We start from the raw sequence: 22105 nt of genomic DNA, 5'->3' as shown, positions 1-22105 counted from the left end.
ACTCCGAAACCCCCTCCCAGCGAGGAGCAACAGAAACAGACCGTAAAGTGGGTGTGTGGGGTCTCTAACAATGCTTTGAGCTCTAAAAGCATAGCGCTTATAAGCAGCATCCTGAATAACGGGAAGCAAGGTTCCTATAATCTCCACTGTCCTCACCACTCTCTGGAGGGACTTTCTATCTGAGGCACTGCTGCCACCAAACCAAACGTGGGTGCAGTTTGTTGAAATGCTCTCTGTAAAAAGTGGCCAGGACAAAAGGAGAAAGAGGTGCTCTCCTCATCCAACGCAGGGAAATGCAGTCACTGGTTTGTGTGCTTTGCTAAGGATGACGTGTGGAGAGACCAATCCAGATTGTTAGTTATCTGCAACCGCAGATACTTAATGCTGTTGGACCACCTCTACAGCTGCATCCTTGCAAGCAACATTATTTTCTGCAAAGGAAAGTGAACGCAAGAGAACAGAAGAGGCAAAATTAGCACGCTCGGTTTGAATTGGAACAGCGCTTGAAGAATTTTAAACACGCCAGCATACCCGGCTGACTCGTTCGCTTTTCCCATCTTGCGTCCACATGGAAACTTCCAAACTTCTGCCTCTTCTCGGGAACTCTTCATTTCGTGACATCTGTTTTTAACCTATTCGCTGCTACGTGGGAAGATAATTTTGTCAGGAGAACCGTTGACAATACGTAACTCCCGAAGTACAGATAACCATTCCATTTACAATCGTTTGTTTAGTGACTGTTCGAAGCTGCCACATCATTTTAAAAAAATGACTTATGACCAGTTTTCACACAACTGTTCCATCATCGAAATTCAAACGCTTGGAAACTGGCAGTGGTGAGATTCAACCGGTTCGCACCACTTCGGCCAAATTGATGATTAAATTGCTGGCTGGCTCCGCCCTGCCCCGCCCCTTCCAGAAGTCCCCACACACCCGGTTTTGGCTCCCAGGTAAGTGCAGGGAGGCCTACTAGGCCCAAAACGGGATGTGCGGGGTGTGTGTGTGCAGAGCCTCCCCCCCCCCGTGGCCCGTTTTTGCTCCCAGGAGGCTGCAGGGAGGCCTACTAGGCCCAAAATAAGGTGCGAGGGGGGGCAGCACCCCCTTGCAGTCCATTTTTGCTCCCAGGGGGAAGGCCGATTGCTGCCTGTCACACCTCCTGGCCACGCCCACCATGGCCACCCTCATCCAGCTGGTCATTAGGGCAAAGAACCGGTTGTTAAATTATTTGTGTAAGTGTTGTAAATGTTGTACCTTGATGAACGTATCTTTTCTTTTATGTACACTGAGAGCATATGCACCAAGACAAATTCCTTGTGTGTCCAATCACACTTGGCCAATAAAAAATTCTATTCTATTCTATTCTATTCTATTGAATCCCACCACTGGAAGCTGGCACATACTTATGACGGTTGCAGTGTCCCAGGGTCACGTGATCCCCTTTTGCGACCTTCCGACAAGCAACGTCAAGGGGGGAAGCCGGATCCACTTAACAACTGTGTTACGAACTGCACAATTGCCTCGATTCACATAAGCACTGTTAAGGGTAATCTGGGTTCACAACCAAGATTGTGGACTGTTGAGCAGAGACCCTACGCATGAAAACGACTGAGACTAGTTGTATACAATAACAATTGCTTGCAGACAAACTGGGGTTTGATATTCTTTTACTTTTAGGGAAAAGGCAAAGTCATAGTCCAAAAACAATTCTAGGTCATACACATATAAAGCCAGTCTTCTTATCAAATATAGACTTGTAAAACAAACAAGGTCTTCTTTCAGTTCAGTTCAGTTCAATTCACAACAGTCAGTATCTTGAGGAATCAGTAACTAGCCCTGATCAAGCAACGATCATAAAGCTCAAATATACAGTTGCAGCATGTCATCAGGTTACAATGCTGTAGCGTCCCTGTAGATTCCCCACAAGCCATAATTTAGGAGTCCTTTTATACATTGGCTACAGAGCTCAACCAATCAGGATGATTGCATGATGCAGCACAGCCTTAAAGCAACATCATGCCTTTCTATAAACATACATAGTTAGTTTATATATTGCCTGGCCAACTAGTTAGGCAAAGAATAATTTTCTGACATACCCCACTTTGGACAGGTCAATATATAATGACTTATCATCTCAGCCCATAACTCTCACAACATGTTTTATGTTTGATCGCACCCTGTGGTTTTGTTAAATTATCGGCGATATTATTTTCTGACAACCACTTTGGCAAGAAAAGTTGTTCAATGAAGAAAAAAAATCCATTGAACAACAGTCTGACTTAGCAGCAGAAATTCAGGGCTCAATTGTGGTCATAAATTGAGGATTTCTTGTACATCCAATTCTGGTTGTAGAAGAGCTGAGGTTGGAGATGTTGAAACTTTAGCACGGAGCTCCTTCTACGTACTTCTGGAAGCCTTCCTTCCCTACGTGGTGTTTTCTCAAACTGACCGATCCACATCCACGCCTGGAGGGTGAGGAGTGATCTTTCTCGTTCCTTCACCATGTCCTCATCCTCCACCAGATTTTCCTGTTTCTTCAAGGAGGATAAGTTGTGTCTGTTGTGTTTGAGAAGAACGACTTATGTGGGTGTGGGATCCAAGAAGCAACATGGCCAAAAGGCTCTCGGAAGACGACATTAGGGAACTCAAAGATGCCTTCGCGCTCTTCGACCAAGATGGTGATGGGCTGATCACCTCCAAGGAAGTGGTGACCGTAATGAGATCCCTCGGGAAAAATCCCACGGAATCTGAGGTACGAAGCATCATCGGTGAGATAGAGGCCCACAAGAGCAAAGTAGATTTCCCAAAGTTCCTCTCCATGATGGCCAGGCGGACAAGGAATTCCGACACTGAGGAGGAGATCCGAGCGGCTTTCCGTGTGTTTGACCATAATGGAGATGGTTACGTCAACACGGCAGAACTGCGACACGTCTTGACCGTCGTCGGGGAGAAGCTGACGGCCGAAGAGGTGAAGTTGTTGTTCAAGGAGATGGACAAAAATGGGGACGGGAAGGTCAACTATGAAGAATTTGCACGAGTAATGGTGGAGAAGTAATGCCAAGGTACAATTTCTTTTCAAGTTGGTGATTATTCCAGGGTTCTGTTGTAAAACAGATGTTTGGGACGGCCACCTTAGGTCCAATAATTATAGGATAAGTCCAAAGTATACTACAGAATACATAATAAGAGAGTTGGAAGGGACCTTGGAGGTCTTCTAGTCCAACCCCCTATTCAACTAGGAGGCCCTATATGATTTCAGACGAATGGCTGGCCAGTCTTTTCTTAAAAACCTCCAGCGATGGAGCACCTGTAACTTTCTAGAGGCAAGTTGTTCCACTGATTAATTGTTCTCGCTATCAGGAAATTTCTCCTTAGTTCTAGGTTGGCTCTGTCTTTTTATTTTTTTTATTATTTTTTTTAAATAATTTTTATTTCTATTTTCCAACATCATATTTATGTACAAACTATTATCCATCATTACTCATTAATTTTTATTTAATACTGATTCAGGCCTGCCCGACTGCCACTTCCTTTCTTCACAACCTCCCTTTACCCTCTGTCTTTAATGACCTTCCATCCATTGTTCCTTCCTTCCTTCCTTCCTTCCTTCCTTCCTTCCTTCCTTCCTTCCTTCCTTCCTTCCTTCCTTCCTTCCTTCCTTCCTTCCTTCCTTCTGAGTAACAGAATCATAGGGCTGGAAGGGACCTTAGAGGTCTTCTAATCTAACCCCATGCTCAAGCAGGAGACCCTATAGCATTCAGAACAAATGGCTGTCCAATCTCTTCTTAAGAACCTCTTAAGGGTCACCCATTTCTTTAGCAACAGATCCAATTTATTTATTTAATTAATTAAATAAATTTCTATACCGCCCTTCTCCCGAAGGACTCAGGGCGGTTTACAGCCAAATATAAAGCAGCCTTCATAATACTATTAAAATGCTATAAAAATCTAATTGAATTTTGGCTCCCATTCAAACAGTTAAAACGATAATAAAATCCCAATTAAAAACCATAGCAAAATTAGGCCAACCCTGCGCGATGGAACAAGAGGGTCTTGAGCTCACGTCGGAAAGCCTCGGATCCAATGGTGGGATTCAAACCAGTGTAACAACTGGTTTGCTGAGTGTGCAGTTCGTGCTCCAAATGTACTGTGCGCGCATACAGCACATTTGAAAATAGCTCTAAAACTTATCTTCTACTGCAGCCCCAGTGAGTGAAACAGCTGCGCCTATCAGCTGGGCTTCAAACAAAGGAAATATAGGTCGGTATAGCGCAGGGGCAGGCAGGCGGGCCCAGCTGATTGTCGGCACTACCGGTTCGTCTAAACCAGCTGAATCCCACCCCTGAACAGATCTATCTAATCAGGAAAACCCCAAAATCAAAGTTTCATTTTTTTCCCCCAACCCAAGCACAAAGTCCAGAAGCGGTTTCCAAGTAGAAGCAAAAGTAATTATGTCTTTTTTTTTCTTTTATCCAAGCAGTTGATTGTTTTGTTCTGGAGTTTTTAACTGTTGTTGTGTTGTACGCTACCCAGAGTCACATGTCTGTGAGATGTTTGTGGCTCCATAAATATGCTGAATAAATAAACACAAATTGTTTACAAAAGACGGTTTGAACTTGAAACGTTTCAAATTTGAAACAGGAGTCCACGGAACACTTCCAGAGTCAGAACAATGCCAGGTTTCTTCCATTAAAGTTGGAAACTTCCAATACGTATCAACCTCGACATGATTCATATTCAAAATGTTTTGCACACCTCAGTGTGCAATCCAACACCTGATTGTAAACCAAGGGTAATCCAGAGTGGAGGAATAGTAGGGTAATCTCAAAATTCACACAGTAGGCAGGACGTCAAGCTCAGAAGGTAGAAAGAACAATAATATCTATCGAAGAAAAATTGGGATCCTATCATGAAGGATCACAGCAACTGCTGTGTTTTAGGAACAAATCTTAGACAGTTTTTGGACTTCAATTCCAACAGCATGCTGGGAATTGAACTTTCACACATCTTACAAGTTGCCAAGATTCAAAAACATTGCCTAGATGGAGAACCAATACTTAGATTTGGAACATAGAACATAGGGACCTCAGAGGTTTTCTAGTCCAGGGGTCTCCAACCTTGTCAACTTTAAGACTTGTGGACTTCAACTCCCAGAATTCTGGGAGTTGAAGTCCACAAGTCTTAAAGTTGACAAGGTTGGAGACCTCTATTCTAGTCCAACCCAACAACTGAATGAAAAGCCAAGGATAATCCAGAGTGGAGAAATTGTAGTGTAAGGTCAAAAATTCACACAGTAGGCAGGACTATAAACAGTTTGTCAAGTTCACAAGGTAGAAAGAACAATAATATATATTGCCTAGATGGAGAAACAATACTTAGACTTGGAACGCAGAACATAGGGACCTCAGAGGTCTACTAGTTCAACCCCCTGCTCAAGCAGGAGAACTTATGAATCATACGTTATTATTTTCTAAGCATTGAACTGCCCATGCACCATTCTTGTGTGCAGAAAAGAGTCCTACTGATCCAACATCAGTGGTGGGTTTCAATTTTTTTTTACTACCGGTTCTGTGGGTGTGACTTGGTGAGCATGGCATGGCTTGGCGGGCGTGGCAAGGGAAGGATACTGTAAAAACTTAGAACTCCGCCGACTCCGACAAGACCTGTGTTTAACACACAGAATCATCTATTGCAATGTCCTTCCTGTTAAAGACTACTTCAGCTTCAATCGCAATAATACAAGAGCAAACAATAGATTCAAACTTAATGTTAACCGCTTCAATCTTGATTGCAGAAAATATGACTTTTGTAACAGAGTTGTTAATGCTTGGAACACACTGCCTGACTCTGTGGTCTCTTCCCATAATCCCAAAAGCTTTAACCAAAAACTGTCTACTATTGACCTCACCCCATTCCTAAGAGGACTATAAGGGGCGTGCATAACTGCACAAAAGTGCCTACCGTTCCTGTCCTATTGTTTCCTTTCAATATATGTGCTTGTATATAATGTTGTGACAAAAATTACGGGCCTCTGGTGGCTCAGACTGCTAAGACAGTCTGTTATTAACAGCAGCTGCTTGCAATTACTGCAGGTTCAAACCCCACCAGGCCCAAGGTTGACTCAGCCTTCCATCCTTTATAAGGTAGGTAAAATGAGGACTCAGATTGTTGGGGGCAATAAAAGTTGACTTTGTATATAATATACAAATGGATGAAGACTATTGCTTAACATAGTGTAAGCCGCCCTGAGTTTTCGGAAAAGGGCGGGATATAAATGCAAATTAAAAAAAACTATAAATAAATAAATAAATAAATAAATAAATAAATAAATAAATAAATAATTTAAAAAATCCCCATTCCCTCCCCAATCCAGGGGGAAGGATACTGCAAAATCCCCATTTCCTCCCAGTCAGCTGGGATTTGGGATGCAGAGAATAGATGGGGGCGGGGCCAGTCAGAATTTTTACTACCAGTTCTCCGAACTACTCAAAATTTCTGCTCCCAGTTCTCCAGAACTGGTGAGAACCTGCTGAAACCCACCTCTGTGTCCATCATGTTGTTGTTTTCTACCGACTGTGAGAAATGACCAGGGGTGGGATTCAAAAATTTTAGCAACTGGTACTCTGCCCGGTTGCTGGGTAGGTGTGGTCCTAGTGGGCGTGGCCTACTCAGCCTCCTACACCACAGGGGCGTTTTGGCCTCCCATGCTCCGGAACTTCCCATAGGCCCATTTTTCCCCCAACCCAAGCACAAAGTCCAGAAGCGGTTTCCAAGTAGAAGCAAAAGTAATTATGTCTTTTTTTTTCTTTTATCCAAGCAGTTGATTGTTTTGTTCTGGAGTTTTTAACTGTTGTTGTGTTGTACGCTACCCAGAGTCACATGTCTGTGAGATGTTTGTGGCTCTATAAATATGCTGAATAAATAAACACAAATTGTTTACAAAAGACGCTTTGAACTTGAAATGTTTCATATTCGAAACAGGAGTCCACGGAACACTTCCAGAGTCAGAACAATGCCAGGTTTCTTCCATTAAAGTTGGAAACTTCCAATACGTATCAACCTCGACATGATTCATATTCAAAATGTTTTGCACACCTCAGTGTGCAATCCAACACCTGATTGTAAACCAAGGGTAATCCAGAGTGGAGGAATAGTAGGGTAATCTCAAAATTCACACAGTAGGCAGGACATCAAGCTCAGAAGGTCGAAAGAACAATAATATCTATCGAAGAAAAATTGGGATCCTATCATGAAGGATCACAGCAACTGCTGTGTTTTAGGAACAAATCTTAGACAGTTTTTGGACTTCAATTCCAACAGCAAGCTGGGAATTGAACTTTCACACATCTTACAAGTTGCCAAGATTCAAAAACATTGCCTAGATGGAGAACCAATACTTAGATTTGGAACATAGAACATAGGGGACCTCAGAGGTTTTCTAGTCCAGGGGTCTCCAACCTTGTCAACTTTAAGACTTGTGGACTTCAACTCCCAGAATTCTGGGAGTTGAAGTCCACAAGTCATAAAGTTGACAAGGTTGGAGACCCCTATTCTAGTTCAACCCAACAATTGAATGAAAAGCCAAGGATAATCCAGAGTGGAGAAATTGTAGTGTAAGGTCAAAAATTCACACAGTAGGCAGGACTATAAACAGTTTGTCAAGTTCACAAGGTAGAAAGAACAATAATATATATTGCCTAGATGGAGAAACAATACTTAGACTTGGAACGCAGAACATAGGGACCTCAGAGGTCTACTAGTCCAACCCCCTGCTCAAGCAGGAGAACTTATGAATCATACGTTATTATTTTCTAAGCATTGGACTGCCCAGGCGCCTTTCTTGCGTGCAGAAAAGAGTCCTACTGATCCAACATCAGTGGTGGGTTTCAAAATTTTTTTACTACCGGTTCTGTGGGTGTGACTTGGTGAGCATGGCATGGCTTGGCGGGCGTGGCAAGGGAAGGATACTGTAAAAACTTAGAACTCCGCCGACTCCAACAAGACCTGTGTTTAACACACAGAATCATCTATTGCAATGTCCTTCCTGTTAAAGACTACTTCAGCTTCAATCGCAATAATACAAGAGCAAACAATAGATTCAAACTCAATGTTAACCGCTTCAATCTTGATTGCAGAAAATATGACTTTTGTAACAGAGTTGTTAATGCTTGGAACACACTGCCTGACTCTGTGGTCTCTTCTCAAAATCCCCAAAGCTTTAACCAAAAACTGTCTACTATTGACCTCACCCCATTCCTAAAAGGACTATAAGGGGCGTGCATAACTGCACAAAAGTGCCTACCGTTCCTGTCCTATTGTTTCCTTTCAATATATGTGCTTGTATATAATGTTGTGACAAAAATTACGGGCCTCTGGTGGCTCAGACTGCTAAGACAGTCTGTTATTAACAGCAGCTGCTTGCAATTACTGCAGGTTCAAACCCCACCAGGCCCAAGGTTGACTCAGCCTTCCATCCTTTATAAGGTAGGTAAAATGAGGACTCAGATTGTTGGGGGCAATAAAAGTTGACTTTGTATATAATATACAAATGGATGAAGACTATTGCTTGACATAGTATAAGCCGCCCTGAGTTTTCGGAGAAGGGCGGGATATAAATGCAAATTAAAAAAAAACTATAAATAAATAAATAAATAAATAAATAATAATTTAAAAAATCTCCATTCCCTCCCCAATCCAGGGGGAAGGATACTGCAAAATCCCCATTTCCTCCCAATCAGCTGGGATTTGGGATGCAGAGAATAGATGGGGGCGGGGCCAGTCAGAATTTTTACTACCGGTTCTCCGAACTACACAAAATTTCTGCTCCCAGTTCTCCAGAACTGGTGAGAACCTGCTGAAACCCACCTCTGTGTCCATCATGTTGTTATTTCCTACCGACTGTGAGAAATGACCAGGGGTGGGATTCAAAATTTTTAGCAACTGGTACTCTGCCCGGTTGCTGGGTAGGTGTGGTCCTAGTGGGCGTGGCCTACTCAGCCTCCTACACCACAGGGGGGGCGTTTTTGGCCTCCCCATGCTCCGGAACTTCCCATAGGCCCATTTTTCCCCCTCTCAGAGCCTCCACGTGGGCCCTGCACTTACTTGGCATCCAAAACAGGCCGCGTGGAAACTCCTGGGAGGGGAGTGGCATGGTGGGCGGGGCCAGCCAGTCCTTGCATCTACCAGTTCGGCGAACCAGGTGTAAAATTAGCATCCGGTTCGCCCAAACCGGCTGAATCCCAGCCCTGGAAATGGAAATGACTCTCCCAGGTAAGAATAACGGGGTATGTAACCTCCTGGTTTCACATTTCATTTCCATGGAGGAAATCGTTATGTTTGTGTGGTTAAATTAAAAGGTGGACCTGAGCAGAGAGAGCTACCTGGACTTCCTTGCTGCCTTCAAGAGAGGTTGAATCTGGAACGGATTCAGAGTTGTATTCTCCAATCACCTGAGGGCTACCAGATGGTTGACTTTGGCAGCGGGTGAAGAAGGTCTTGCGAACGAAAATGTCCAATATTAAACATAAGACTTCACAAATATTCTTTCCGTCTTTCATTGATTTGTTCTGCGGGGTCCTTGATGCTCTCTGAGCTTGGTGGTTTTCTTGCAGACGATTCATCACCCAACTAGGTAACATCATCAGTGCTGGAAGGGAAGTGGGGTTTGCTGGGAGGAGGAGGAGGAGGAGGAGGAGGAGGAGGAAAAGGAAGAGGAGGGGGTCCTGGGAACTCCCTGAGCTTGGTTATTTCCTTGCAGATGTTTCATCACCCAACTAGGTAACATCATCAGTGCTGGAAGGGAGTGGAGTTTATGGAGAGGAGGAGGAGGAGGAGGAGGAGGAGGAGGAGGAGGAGGAGGAGGAGGAGGAGGAGGGCGGCAGCTGTGGGATCCTTGGTACTTTCCGAGATTGGCTGTTTTCATGAAGGCATTTCATGACCCAAGTAGGTAACATCATCAGTTCTGGAAGGGATTGAGGTTTGCAGAAAGGAGGAGGGAGGGGATGTGAGTTCTTTGGCACTGTCTCAGGTTGGTTGGGGTTTTTTGCAGACGTTTCATTACCCAAGTAGCTAACGTCATCAGTGCTGAAATATTCTGTTCTATCCATTTATTTGTTCACTTACGTGCTGGTAGTTACTTGCTGGTAGTTTTCTTTCCCAGCAGGCTTTGGGGAGAGAAATGAGGACTTTCAACCAGGGGTGACATCCAGCAGGTTCTGGAGAACCGGTAGCGGAAATTTTAAGTAGATCAGAGAACCGGCAAATACCACCTCTGGCTGGCCCCAGAGCGGGGTAGGAATGGAGATTTTGCAATATCCTTCCCCCAGGAGTGGGGAGGGAATGGAGCAATGGTGAAATCTAATTTTTTTTACTATCGGTTCTTGGTGTGCGTGGCAGGGAAGGGATACTGCAAAATCTCCATTCCCACCCCACTCTGGGGCCAGCCAGAGATGGTATTTGCCAGTTCTCTGAACTGCTCAAAATTTTCGCTACCGATTCTCCAGAACCTGTCAGAACCTGCTGGATTTCACCCCCTGGAATGGGGATTTTGCAGTATCCTTCCTTCCCACTCCCACCAAACCACCCCACTGCCACCAAGCCACGCCCACAGAACCGGTCGTAAAAAAAAATGGATTTCACCGCTGCATTCAACCAAACACAATAATCTCCTTTTAGTTTGGCCACCATCTTCCCTGCAACCTTCTCATCCATCCTTCCATCCATTTTATATGCCACCCATGTCACTTTACAAGAGAGTAAACATGATGAGATCAAACACGAAAACATTAAGGTCATAAATATTGATGTTAAAATTAATATTAATAGTAAGAACAGTGCCAAGGAAGGGAGTAAGGTACAAAGAGGCGGAGGTAGAATCTTCATGGGACCAGAGACCGCAGTTTATCATTGTTTATTTCTTTGTTCAGCCATTACGTTGGGACCGATGTTGAAAAGAGAAGAAAACAAGATAACTGGAAGATAAAAGGTTACAGATTGGAGGGGGAACAAAGAGGACAAACTGTCATTCAGTCTGAATCGTGGTCAATTATTAAACCCAACATTGCAATAGACACTTGCAGGACAGATAGAATTACAAGGATCAATCCAGCCCAGAATTTGGTATTTCACTACAGAGAGTCCTCGACGTACGACCACAATTAAAGCCCAAAATTCATGCTGCTAAGCGAGACATTCGTTCAGTGAGTTTTGCCCTATCTTGCGACCTTCCTGGCCACTGTTGTTAAACGAATCACGGCCGTTGTTAAGTTAGTCACCCGGTTGTTAAGTGAATCTGGTGTTTCCCCATGGACTTTGCTTGTCTGAAGGTCACAAGAGGGGATCATGTGACCCCGGGACACTGCAACCGTCATAAATTGGGTCAGTTGCCAAGTGTCCAAATTTTGATCACATGACCGTGGGAATGCTTGCAGTGGTTGTAAGTGTGAAAAAAGGGCCTTAAGTCACTTTTTTTCAGTCACTAAACGAACTGTTGTAAGTCAAGGACTACCTGTAGTGCCTAGTCAATTGCCTCTAAAACTTCCAGGATTATGAATCCAGATCTTGCTTATTCTTTCCTGCAGAAACAGAGAGGAAAACTGCTTTTGAACCTGGAAGCTCCATTCAATTATTATGACTAATAACAAATACAGATAGTCCTTGCTTAATGACCGGTCGCTTAGCAGATATTGAACGTTATGATGGACTTCAACAGAGCTACTTACAGCCCTGTTCTGGAGGGTCACCTCCCCCGTGTGATCACGCGATCACATTTTGTGTGTTTGGCAACTAACTCACATTTGTTTGCGGTATCCTGTGGTCATGTGACCAGGCAATTTTTCAGGTTTCCCGCAAAAGAACTGGCCATTAAGTGAAACAGATTTGCTTAACTACCTTTGCAAAAAAGGCCATGAAATTGATACCGTCACGTGGTGGCCCGCTTAAAGACCACCACAATTTATGACTGCAATTCCAGGATCAATTATGGCCATAAATCAAGGACTACCCATAATACATCTATTGCAGTTCCATAAACCTATCCACCCATCGAGATTTAACTTGGTGTTTTTCAACCTTGGCAACTTTAAGGTGTCGTGGACTTCGACTCCCAGAATTCCCCAGACAGCATAACTACTTATTGAAGCAAATTAATTCCTGGCCTCTGCCTACAAGGAAGAGAGCCATTATCTTTAAAAACATATTCCTTCCCCATTCTCTAATCGCTCAGCCATCAGCACAATATACGCCTATCACTCATTTTGGAATTTCCATTTCCATATTGTTGTGATACTTCAGTTGAGTATTAATTACAAACTCTGGCCAGGAGTAATCATTACAAGGGATAACCTTCCCGAAGGAGCACACCCTCCCACTCAAAGAGTATCTTCTACACACTGAGAAGGGACATCGTTGGAAGGTACCGAAGATCGAGATTGTTAGAGAAGTAAAAGGAAGGAATGCGAAGTGGGTTTATTTGACCGAGGTTAAAATAGATACGTTGCTATCGCTAGTGAGCCTTAGTGGACTTTTGGCTGACAGCAGGATTGAAATGACCAGGTTGGAAAGATTTATTGAAATATATATATATATAAAAAAGAGATGGGATAGAGGAAGAAGAGAGCATTTGTCGTGTTTTAAGAGATGTTGAGAAGTTATCACAATGGTTTATGCTTGTGAAGAAGGGAGAAGTCATTTTGTTACGTCTTTCTGTTCTTTGCCTTTACCGTAGTAGTCTTTCCAAATTTTATAAATAAAAAAAATAAATATATTTCTTGTATTTTTTCTTTCTTTTCCACTTTTCTTTTCTTTTTCTTAGTGCTCACAGGTAGTTCTAGACTTACAGCCATTCTTTTAGTGACCAAAGTTACAACAGGGCCAAAAAAAAGTGACTTATGACCTTTTTCACACTTACGACCGTTGCAGAAACACACACCCCCCACGGTCACGTGATCAAAATCAGATGCTTGGCAGCTGACTCGTATTTATGACGGTTGCGGTGTTCCTGGGGTCACACGATCCCCCCTTTTGCGACCTTCTGACCAGCAAAGTCAACGGGGGAAAGCCAGATTCGCTTAATGACTGTGTGTGATTCACTTAACGACTGCAGGGATTCGTTCAACAACTGTGGCAAGAAAGGTCGTAACACGGGGCAAAACTCACTGAACAACCGTCCTGCTTAGCGACAAAAAAAATCGGGGCCCGATTGAGGATTACCTGTAATAGTTTTCGGCTTTTTTGTAACTGCCGTTTTTAATAAAAAGAAAATTATAAAATAAATGTCGGAGAAGGCGTGTTTGAAGGCCATTAGATAATTGTAGGGCGTTGGCTTCATGAGAACATCAGGGTTAGTGTAGTATCCTGGTGTCACACGCATCCAGGCTTGTTATGCCACGAAAATTAAGCTGTCCTGACCTTCCACCCATTCCTGAGGTTCCCATGGGCTGTGGGATACCTCCTACCTCCTCAACCAACCCAACCACAATCCATCTTCTACCTACCTTGTGGCACAACAGCATTCCAGCAGGTTCCTCAGTCCCAAATCTGGGCCTGAAACTACAAGCAGGGTGGAGACAGGACTTGTGGGCTTCTTGGCTCCTAATAACAGACTCCAGATTTTCCGGTCTCGTTGGAGAGAAACCCAGAGTTGTGCTTCCCTTGAGGAGACGCACACAACGTTGGGAGCAACGCGACCGGCAAGATGTCCCATGAGTTCACCGAAGCCGAGATTGGCATCTTCAAGGAGGCCTTCTCCCACTTTGACCTGGACGGCGACGGAGTCATCACCAAGAAGGAGTTGGGGACCGTCATGCGATCCGTCGAACACGTTCTCCTCCACCTTCAGGAGAGCTTCACCGATGAGAAAGTGGGGGAGATGCTGAAGGAGGCTGACCTGGATGAAGACGGGAAGGTCACCTTTGAGGAGTTTATGAAGATGTTGGCCAAGAAGGAGGCGTCGTGATGAAGGAGAAACACCCCACCCCCACCCCGGATCTTCTCTTCTTGGTACAGTGAGGAAGACAGGGGACAACCAATGAGGATGTTTCTAGGGTGTATTGTGGTTTGGGGTAAACCTGGTTTCTTTGCTTCTCTTTTCTCCTTTCTCTTTCCTTCTTTCTCTCTTGAACATTTCTTCTGTGTTCCAGACATACTGGAAATGGTGAATAAACTAAAAAAAATTAAGAGAAGAGAAGAGAAGAGAAGAGAAGAGGAATGGAATGGAATGGAATGGAAGAGAAGAGGAATAGACTAGACTAGACTAGACTGGAATGGAAGGGAAGGGAAGGGAAGGGAAGGGAAGGGAAGAGAAGAGAAGAGAAGAGAAGAGAAGAGAAGAGAAGAGAAGAGAAGAGAAGAGAAGAGAAGAGAAGAGAAGAGAAGAGAAGAGAAGAGAAGAGAATAGGAATAACAGAGTTGGAAGGGACCTTGGAGGTCTTCTAGTCCAACCCCCTGCTTGGGCAGGAAACCCAAATCCTTCAAACTTCTGAAGGATAGCCAGTCTTACTTTCACTTACCTTTACCAGTGGTTTGCCCCAGATGCGCACACTTGCGTCATGCGCACACTGCCTGCGCATGTACCTGGACTTCCGTGCAGGCACTTTGCTCGCTCGTACGCCTTCCGTGCCCAACCTCGAAAACGTGCCTAAATAGCATGACTTGGAGCTGGAGGTGGGTGGATGGGTCTGCCTGCCATGGCCGCAATCGGTTCGCACGAACCGGTGTAAACCGACTGAATACCACCTCTGCTCTTACTTTCTGAAATGTTCAAAACATTTTAGGATACACGTAGTCTTCGACTTGTGGCCACCCAAATTTTCGTTGCTAAGCGAGCCGGTGGCCTTTCATTTTAGCAGCTTTCTTGCCATGGCCGTTAAACGAATCTGTCTTCCTCCATTGACGTTGCTGGGCAGAAAGTCGCAAAAGGAGAATCACGTGACTCCAGGACGCTGCAACCATCATAAGTACTTGCCAGTTGCCAGATTTTGATCGCGTGACCCTGGGGAATTCTGCAACCGTTGTAAGTGTGAAAAACAAATCGCTGTAACTGCGAATGGTCGCTAAACGAACTGTTGTAAGTCGAGGACGAACCTGCAGGGCAGTGGTGAAATCCTGCCGGTTCAGTCCGGTTCGTGTGAGTTGGTAGCACCAGCGGCGCGTAGTTTAGTGAACCTGTAGCAGCGGCAGCCCGGATATCGTTCCTTCCTGGTTTGAACCCTCTGCGCATGCACAGAGGATCAAAAATAGGATGTGAGGATGGCCCGCGTGCCCACTTCCGAACCGATAGGGAAGATAAGTAGATTTCACCCCTGCTACAGGGGCGAATCCAACCGTTTCTCTGTGGAAGCTTCATTTATTTTAATCAGTTCATTTGATCGGTTGTGGAGACGAATAAGCCACATCTAAGGTTTCACTGAGGTCACCATGAATGGACAGAACTAGGTTAGGATCGTCCACAAAGATATTATATTTTCTTTTTTTGTGGATTTGGGGAAAAAGTTTTGAGAATTTTCTGTAAGGTTTGCGCAATTCAGGAGCAGGAAGCAACACCGGCGTTTTTAATGTCATTCTGGGCATTGAACTTCATTTTATGTAATTTTATGTACCGGTAGTCCTTGACTTGCAACAGTTCATTTAGCGACCAGCACTGGAAAGAGGAACTTGTGACCATGTTTCACTCTTACGGCCGTTGCAGCATCCCGTGATCAAAATTCAGATGCTTGGCAACTGACTCACATTTACGACGGTCGCCGTGTCCCGGGGTCACGTGATCCCCTTTTCTAACCTTCTGATGAGCAAAGTCACTGGGGAACCCAGTTTTACTTAACAACCGTGTGACTCACTTAACAACTGCAGTGATTCACTTAACAATTGTAGTAAGGAAGGTCGTAAAATGGGTCAAAGCTCACTCAACGATTGTCTCGCTTAGCGACATAAAGTTTGGGCTCAGTTTTGAGGATTATCGATCACTGATTTCTGCATTTCAGAAGTCTTAAAAGAGCCAAGTTTGCAGACCCCTGACTTATACAATATTCTAATTTTTGTCGGAAATTGTAGCACTGATTGGTTTTTTTTGTGGGGGTGGGGGAGAAATCAGTGGTGGGTTGCTCCCGGATCACCCTGGTTCGGGAAAACCGGTAGGGGCCGCGGCGAGAGGCTCCGCCCACCTGACTAGACATCATCAAAAACGATCTGTGCATGCGCAGAAATGCCGCGCGCTCACACGCTGCCGATATTGAACTGGTAGCGCCGGATTTTGAAACCCACTACTTGGTGGCGGGGCGGGGAATGAGTGGTGAGAAGAAGAAATCTTAATTGCCCTGTCAGGAAATTTCTCCTTAGTTTTAGGCTGGTTCTTTAATCAAGGAGAGAACCATGGAGAATCAGAACAGAATCCGGAAGGCACCTTGGAGGTCTTCTAGTCCAACCCCCTGCTCAAGCAGGAAACCCTAGATTATTTCGGATAGTCTTTATTTAACCCCCCCTCCCCCCCCCAGGGATGAAGCACCTACAACTTTTGAAGGCAAGCTTCAAAACCTACAACTAAGGAGAAATTTCCTGACAGTAAAAGCAATTAACCCGTGGAACTACTTGCCTCCAGAAATTGTGGGTGGAGGTTTTTAAGAAGAGATCGGACGACAACTTGTCTGAAATGCTATAGAGTTTCCTGCTTGGGCAGCGGGGTGGACTAGAAGACCTCCAAGGTCCCTTTCACCTTTGTTATTCTGTTATTCTGGTCAAAAGGAAGTTCCCAAGGATTATTTTCTTCTATGCGTTTTATTTTTATATATAGGATGTTTTTATATTCCTCTAAGCTTCCTCGAGTCGCCCGTGTGTGAATAGGCGGCAATATAAATTTTCTAAATAAATGAAATAAATAAACTTCCACCAGCCCATTAGGAGAGAAATAGCCCAATCGAGAAGACCTGAATTGGGGCGCAATGTTGTGGCGGTATCTCCGAGGGTTTTCATCTCGCCTCAAGTAAAGGAGGTGCTTTCTGGGCGTGCGACGTGAGTCACACACTCCACAAAGATGAAGCAAACAAACTCCTTTGCGAGCTGTTGCAGAGACCTGTGGTTGAAAACATAGTCAAACAAGTTGGGGCTTAACAGAACACACAATCCAACAATCAGTTGTATTGTGCTCTCTCTCTCTCTCTCTCTCTCTCTCTCTTTCTCTCTGTTTGTCTCTGTTTGTCTCCCTCTGTATCTTTCTCTGTGTCTCTCTTTCTCTCTGTCTCTGTTTCTTTCTTTCTGTTTGTCTGTCTCTCTCTGTCTTTCTTTTTTTCCCTCTGTCTCTCTTTCTCTCCGTTTGTGTCCCTGTCTCTCTTTTTCTCGGTCTCTCTGTCTCTCTTTCTTTCTGTCCCTCTCTCTCTCTTTCTCTCTCTCTCTTTTTATTTTATTTCATTTTGTCACAACAGTATGCACAAACATTGTCATAAAAAAACATATCATGAAGAAAATATATATATATATATATAAGTAAAGAATATGCATCAGCTATGTTAATTTGATATAATGAAGGGAACAATAGGACAGGAACGGTAGGCACTTTTGTGCTCTTATGCACGCCCCTTATAGTCCTCTTAGGAAGGGGGTGAGGTCAGTAGTAGACAGTTTTTGGTTGAAGATTTTGGGATTTTGAGTAGAGACTATGGAGTCAGGTAATGAGTTCCAAGCATTAACAACTCTGTTAGAGAAGTCATATTTTCTGCAATCAAGTTTGAAGCGGTTGACATTTAGCTTGAATCTATTTTTTGCTCTTGTATTGTTGCGATTGAAGCTGAAGTAGTCTTTTACAGGAAGGACATTGCAATAGATGATTTTGTGTGTTAAACACAGGTCATGTCGAAGTCGGCGGAGTTGTAAGTTTTCTAATCCCAGGATTTCAAGTCTGGTGGCATAAGGTATTTTGTTGTTTTCGGAGGAGTGAAGAACTCTTCTAGTGAAATATTTCTGGACGCGTTCAATTGTATTTATGTCAGAGATGTGGTATGGGTTCCAGACGGATGAGCTCTGTTTGTCTCTCTCTCTCTGTCTCTCTCTCTTTTTCTTTCTTTCCTCTCTGTCTCTCTCTCTTTTTATTCGTCTCTCTCTTTTTCTCTGTCTCAGTCTCTGTCTCTCTGTCTCTGTCTCTCTTTCTATCTCTATCTTTCTCTCTGTGTGTGTCTCTCTCTCTGTCTCTCCCTTTCTCTCTCTCTCTCTCTCTCTCTCTGTGTGTGTGTTCCTCTCTCTCTCTCTCTTTCTCTGTCTCTCTTTCTCTCTGTCTTTCTTTCTCTCTCTCTCTCTCTCTCTGGTGTGTTAAGTGGAGAGAAAGACAGAGCACACTTTGGATGGCTTCAGTCCAACAAGAGATGCCAACCACCTCCTACTGAAATCTAATTCTTGGCTCACACGGGGTGCGCTCATGGAGCCACACAGGTAGGGGTTTACTCCAGGTGTTCCATAATCTCCCGTGGTGTTTCCCCCCCCCCCCCGTGAATCTGTAAGACTAGCCCAGAACACGTGCGCGAAAGCTCCCGGAGTAAATCCTATTTGTGTGACCTGTGAATTTGTACTGTGGGATAGCGTCAAGATAATAGCAGAGTTGGAAGGGACCTTGGAGGTCTTCTAGCCCAGCCTCCTGCGCAAGGAGGAGACCTTATATCCTTTCGGCGAAATCGTTGTCCAATCTCCTCTTTGAAACCTCCAGTGATGGAGCACCCACAACTTCTGGTGGCAAGCTGTTCCACTGGTTAATTGTTCTCACTGTCAGGAAATTTCTCCTTAGTTCCAGGTTGCTTCTCTCCTTGATTAATTTCCATCCGTTGCTTCTTGTCCTGCCTTCAGGAGCTTTGGAGCAGGGGTCTCCAACCTTAGCAACTTTAAGCCTGGCGGACTTCAACTCCCAGAAAGCCCCAGCCAGCAAAGCTGGCTGGGGCATTCTGGGAGTTGAAGTCCTCCAGGCTTAAAGTTACCAAGGTTGGAGACTCCTGCTTTGGAGAATAGCTTGAATCCCTCTTCTTTGTGGCAGCCCCTGAGATATTGGAAGACTGCTATCGTGTCACCCTTAGTCCAGAGGTCCAGACCAGTTCAGGCGAACTGGTAGCAGCGACTGCTGTTGGGGTGGGCCCACCCCTGCCCACCCCTGCCCACCAACCCCAGTGTAAAGACGTCCTATTTAGCCATGTTTTTGAGGCCGGGCGCATGTGCAGAAGGCCAGGCGCATGCGCGAAAGGCAGGCGTGTGGATGAAGCAAGCTCGCGCACACGCTGTGAACCGGTCGTAAGACTATGTGAAATGCACTGCTGCCTTAGTCCTTCTTTTCACTAAAGTAGATACCAACTGAACAGTTACTAACCGCACAACTTTTATTTTATTTTATTTATTTATTTATTTTGTCATAACAATATATGTAGGTATCATACAAAAAGATTATATAGCATATAAACACATATATGAGTAAATATTAGGAGGTATAAGCATATATATTTATATAGGAAGAAGAAAAAGAAAAACAATAGGACAGGAACGGTAGGCACGTTTGTGCTCTTATGCACGCCCCTTATGGTCCTCTTAGGAATGGGGTGAGGTCAATAGTAGACAGTTTTTGGTTAAAACTTTTAGGATTATGAGAAGAGACCACAGAGTCAGGTAGTATGTTCCAAGCATTAACAACTCTGTTACTGAAGTCATATTTTCTGCAATCAAGATTAAAGCGGTTGACATTTAGTTTAAATCTCAGCAATTCACCTCAGCAATTCACTTAACAACGGTGGCAAGAAAGGTCATAAAACGGGGCAAACCCCATTCAACAGGTGTCTTGCTTTGCAGAAATGTGGGGGTTCCGTTGGAGGGGGTGGTCATCATTCGAGGCCAGCCGTATTTTTCCAAAATAAAAGTGGCTGGGCGTTTCCCGTCAGTTCTGTGTTACAGCCTGTTCTCTTTCTTTCTCCGCAGCGTCACCGAGAACTTGGTTGGGAGCAAGCCATGGCTTGTCGCTTCGAAGGGACTTTCCACCCTCCCAAAAGATCAGCTCTGCCTCCACCTGCGCCTTTGCCCCCACCCACCCACCCAAAACCCAGAAATTCTTCCTCTGGTTCAAAAACTGGATTTGCAAGCCAAGAACAGGAGAAGAACTTTTATCTGCCATTTTTGGTAGCAAAACAGCTCTCGAAAGAAACTTTTGCAAACGTCCCTACTTCGCTTTGCCTGGAGAGGATCTTCGCCCAAGCCTCGAGTGTGAAATAAATGCGTGCTTTTTCTCTTGCAAGGAGAGTGAAAAAAGGTTTTGCTTTTTTAAAAAAACATTAAAAAACAGCTGAACAGGTGGGACTAGAATAGAATAGAATAGAATAGAATAGAATAGAATAGAATAGAATAGAATAGAATAGAATAGAATAGCCGAGTTTTAAGGGACCTTGGAGGTCTTCTAGTCCAGCCCCCTGCTCAGGCAGGAGACCCTGTGCCATTTCAGACAAATTGTTGTCCAGCCTCTTCTTAAAAACCTCCAGTGATGGAGCACCCAATAACTTCTGGAGGCAAGGAGTTCCACGGGTTAATTGTTCTCATTGTCAGGAAATTTCTCCTTACTTCTAGGTTGCTTCGCTCCTTGTTTAGTTCCCATCCGTCGCTTCTTGTCCTGCCTTCAGGTGCTTTGGAGCAGGGGTCTCCAACCTTGGTCCCTTTAAGACTTGTGGACTTCAACTCCCAGAGTCCCTCAGCCAGCAAAGGAACTCTGGGAGTTGAAGTCCACAAGTCTTAAAGGGACCAAGGTTGGAGACTCCTGCTTTGGAGAATAGGCTGACCCCCTCTTCTTTGGGGCAGCCAATCAAGCTCAGAGAGCTCCAAGGACCCTACAGTCCTCCTCCTCCTCCTCCTCCTCCTTTTCCTCCTCCTCCTCCATTCCCTCCTAGCATTGATGATATTCCCTAGCTGGGTCATGAAATGTCTGCAAGAAAACAACCAAGTTCAGAGCGCATCCAGGACCCCATAGTCCTCCTCCTCCTCCTCCTCCTCCTCCTCCTCTCATTCCCTCCTAGCATTGATTATATTCCCTAGTTGGGTCATGAAACGTCTGTAGGGAAACCACCCAGTTCAGAGAGCACCAAGGACCCCAGAGTTCAATCCTGAGCTACAAATATTCTCTGGAAGGTGGTCCTTCATCACCGGTCATCATAGATGTCTACAAACAGCATCACAACAGTTGCAGAGGAGAGCAGCCCAGAACCCGCAGATGGAACTCCAGGAGTAAACCCTGTCTGTGTGAGCTACTTTCCTGATTTAAAACTAGATATATGCCCAATTCCTGCAACCGTTCTTCGTATGTTTTAGCCTCCAGTCCCCCTAATCATTTCAGTTGTTCTTCTCTGCACACTTTCCAGAATCTTCTTCCGTCTGCTTTTCACACCTCTCGTCCGTCCGTCCGTCCTTCTGTCTCCGAGTATCTCCACTGTTGAACGTCACTCTAGATGGGTGTTCACTGGTTAACGAAAATCATTCGTTTTTTTCGGTCTTATTCATCGTGAATTCTGAGCTGGGTCCTTTGGCACGTGATACAGTCAGTCCCTTGACTTACAGTTACAGTTCGTTTAGTGACCGTTCCAAGTTACAACAGGACTGGGAAAAAAAAGATTGATGACCATTTTTCACACTTACGACCGTCGGAGCATCCCCTTGGTCCCATGATCAAAATTCAGACACTTGGCAACTGATTCATATTTACGACGGGGGTGTGTGTATGTGTCACACGATCTCCTTTTGCGACCTTCCGATGAGCAGAATCAACGGGGAATCCAGATTCTCTTAACAACCCTGTGAATAACTTAACAACTGCAGTGATTCACTTAACAACAGTGACAAAAAAAAAAAGAGGTCATAACATGGGCAAAAACTCACCGAAGGCTTGTCTTGCTTAGCAAGGGAAATTTTGGGTTTAATTGCGGTCATACGTCGAGAGCCACCTGCACACAAACACACCAGCGAAGTCCTCCGCTGGCTTGTCTGAGCCTGTTGTGCGAATAAATAGAATAGAATAGAATAGAATTTTTATTGGCCAAGTGTGATTGGACACACAAGGAATTTGTCTTGGTGCATCTGCTCTCAGTGTACATAAAAGAAAAGATACGTTCATCAAGGT

At 44.5% G+C, this 22105-nt stretch overlaps 2 protein-coding genes across 3 annotated transcripts; one reads left to right on the top strand and one right to left on the bottom strand.

Moving 5' to 3' along the window:
* Nucleotides 1-617: 617 nt before the first annotated feature.
* LOC131202602 (uncharacterized) lies at nt 618-21915 on the bottom strand. Its single transcript, XM_058191705.1, has 3 exons — nt 21865-21915; nt 13491-14035; nt 618-642 (listed from the first exon to the last, which is right to left on the bottom strand). Exons 1-3 carry the CDS (start codon nt 21913-21915, stop codon nt 633-635), a joined length of 606 nt encoding a protein of 201 aa, XP_058047688.1. The 3' UTR covers nt 618-632.
* Nucleotides 1581-20668, top strand: LOC131202069 (calmodulin, striated muscle-like). 2 transcript variants are annotated; one of them, XM_058190621.1, is made up of 2 exons: nt 1581-3059; nt 12809-13086. In XM_058190621.1, exon 1 carries the CDS (start codon nt 2579-2581, stop codon nt 3050-3052), a length of 474 nt encoding a protein of 157 aa, XP_058046604.1. In that variant the 5' UTR covers nt 1581-2578; the 3' UTR covers nt 3053-3059; nt 12809-13086. The 2 variants fall into 2 exon arrangements, with proteins under 2 accessions (XP_058046604.1, XP_058046603.1); XM_058190620.1 differs by lacking the exon at nt 12809-13086 and adding an exon at nt 19927-20668 and having other exon boundaries at nt 2305-3059.
* Nucleotides 21916-22105: the final 190 nt, after the last annotated feature.

Source organism: Ahaetulla prasina, chromosome 7, assembly GCF_028640845.1.
Source record: "Ahaetulla prasina isolate Xishuangbanna chromosome 7, ASM2864084v1, whole genome shotgun sequence".
Taxonomy (NCBI): Eukaryota; Metazoa; Chordata; class Lepidosauria; order Squamata; family Colubridae; genus Ahaetulla; species Ahaetulla prasina.
This window is presented reverse-complemented; position numbering and strand designations above follow the sequence as displayed.

What these genes read in the sequence shown, in the direction of transcription:
- LOC131202069 (XM_058190620.1), top strand. Translation starts at nt 2,579, where the DNA reads ATGTGGGTGTGGGATCCAAGAAGCAACATGGCCAAAAGGCTCTCGGAA.
- LOC131202602 (XM_058191705.1), bottom strand. Translation starts at nt 21,915, where the DNA reads ATGACCGCAATTAAACCCAAAATTTCCCTTGCTAAGCAAGACAAGCCT. An exon ending in CTAAGCAAGACAAGCCTTCG is followed by an intron (nt 14,036 to 21,864) that starts GTGAGTTTTTGC and finishes AATACACCCTAG; the next exon opens with AAACATCCTCATTGGTTGTC.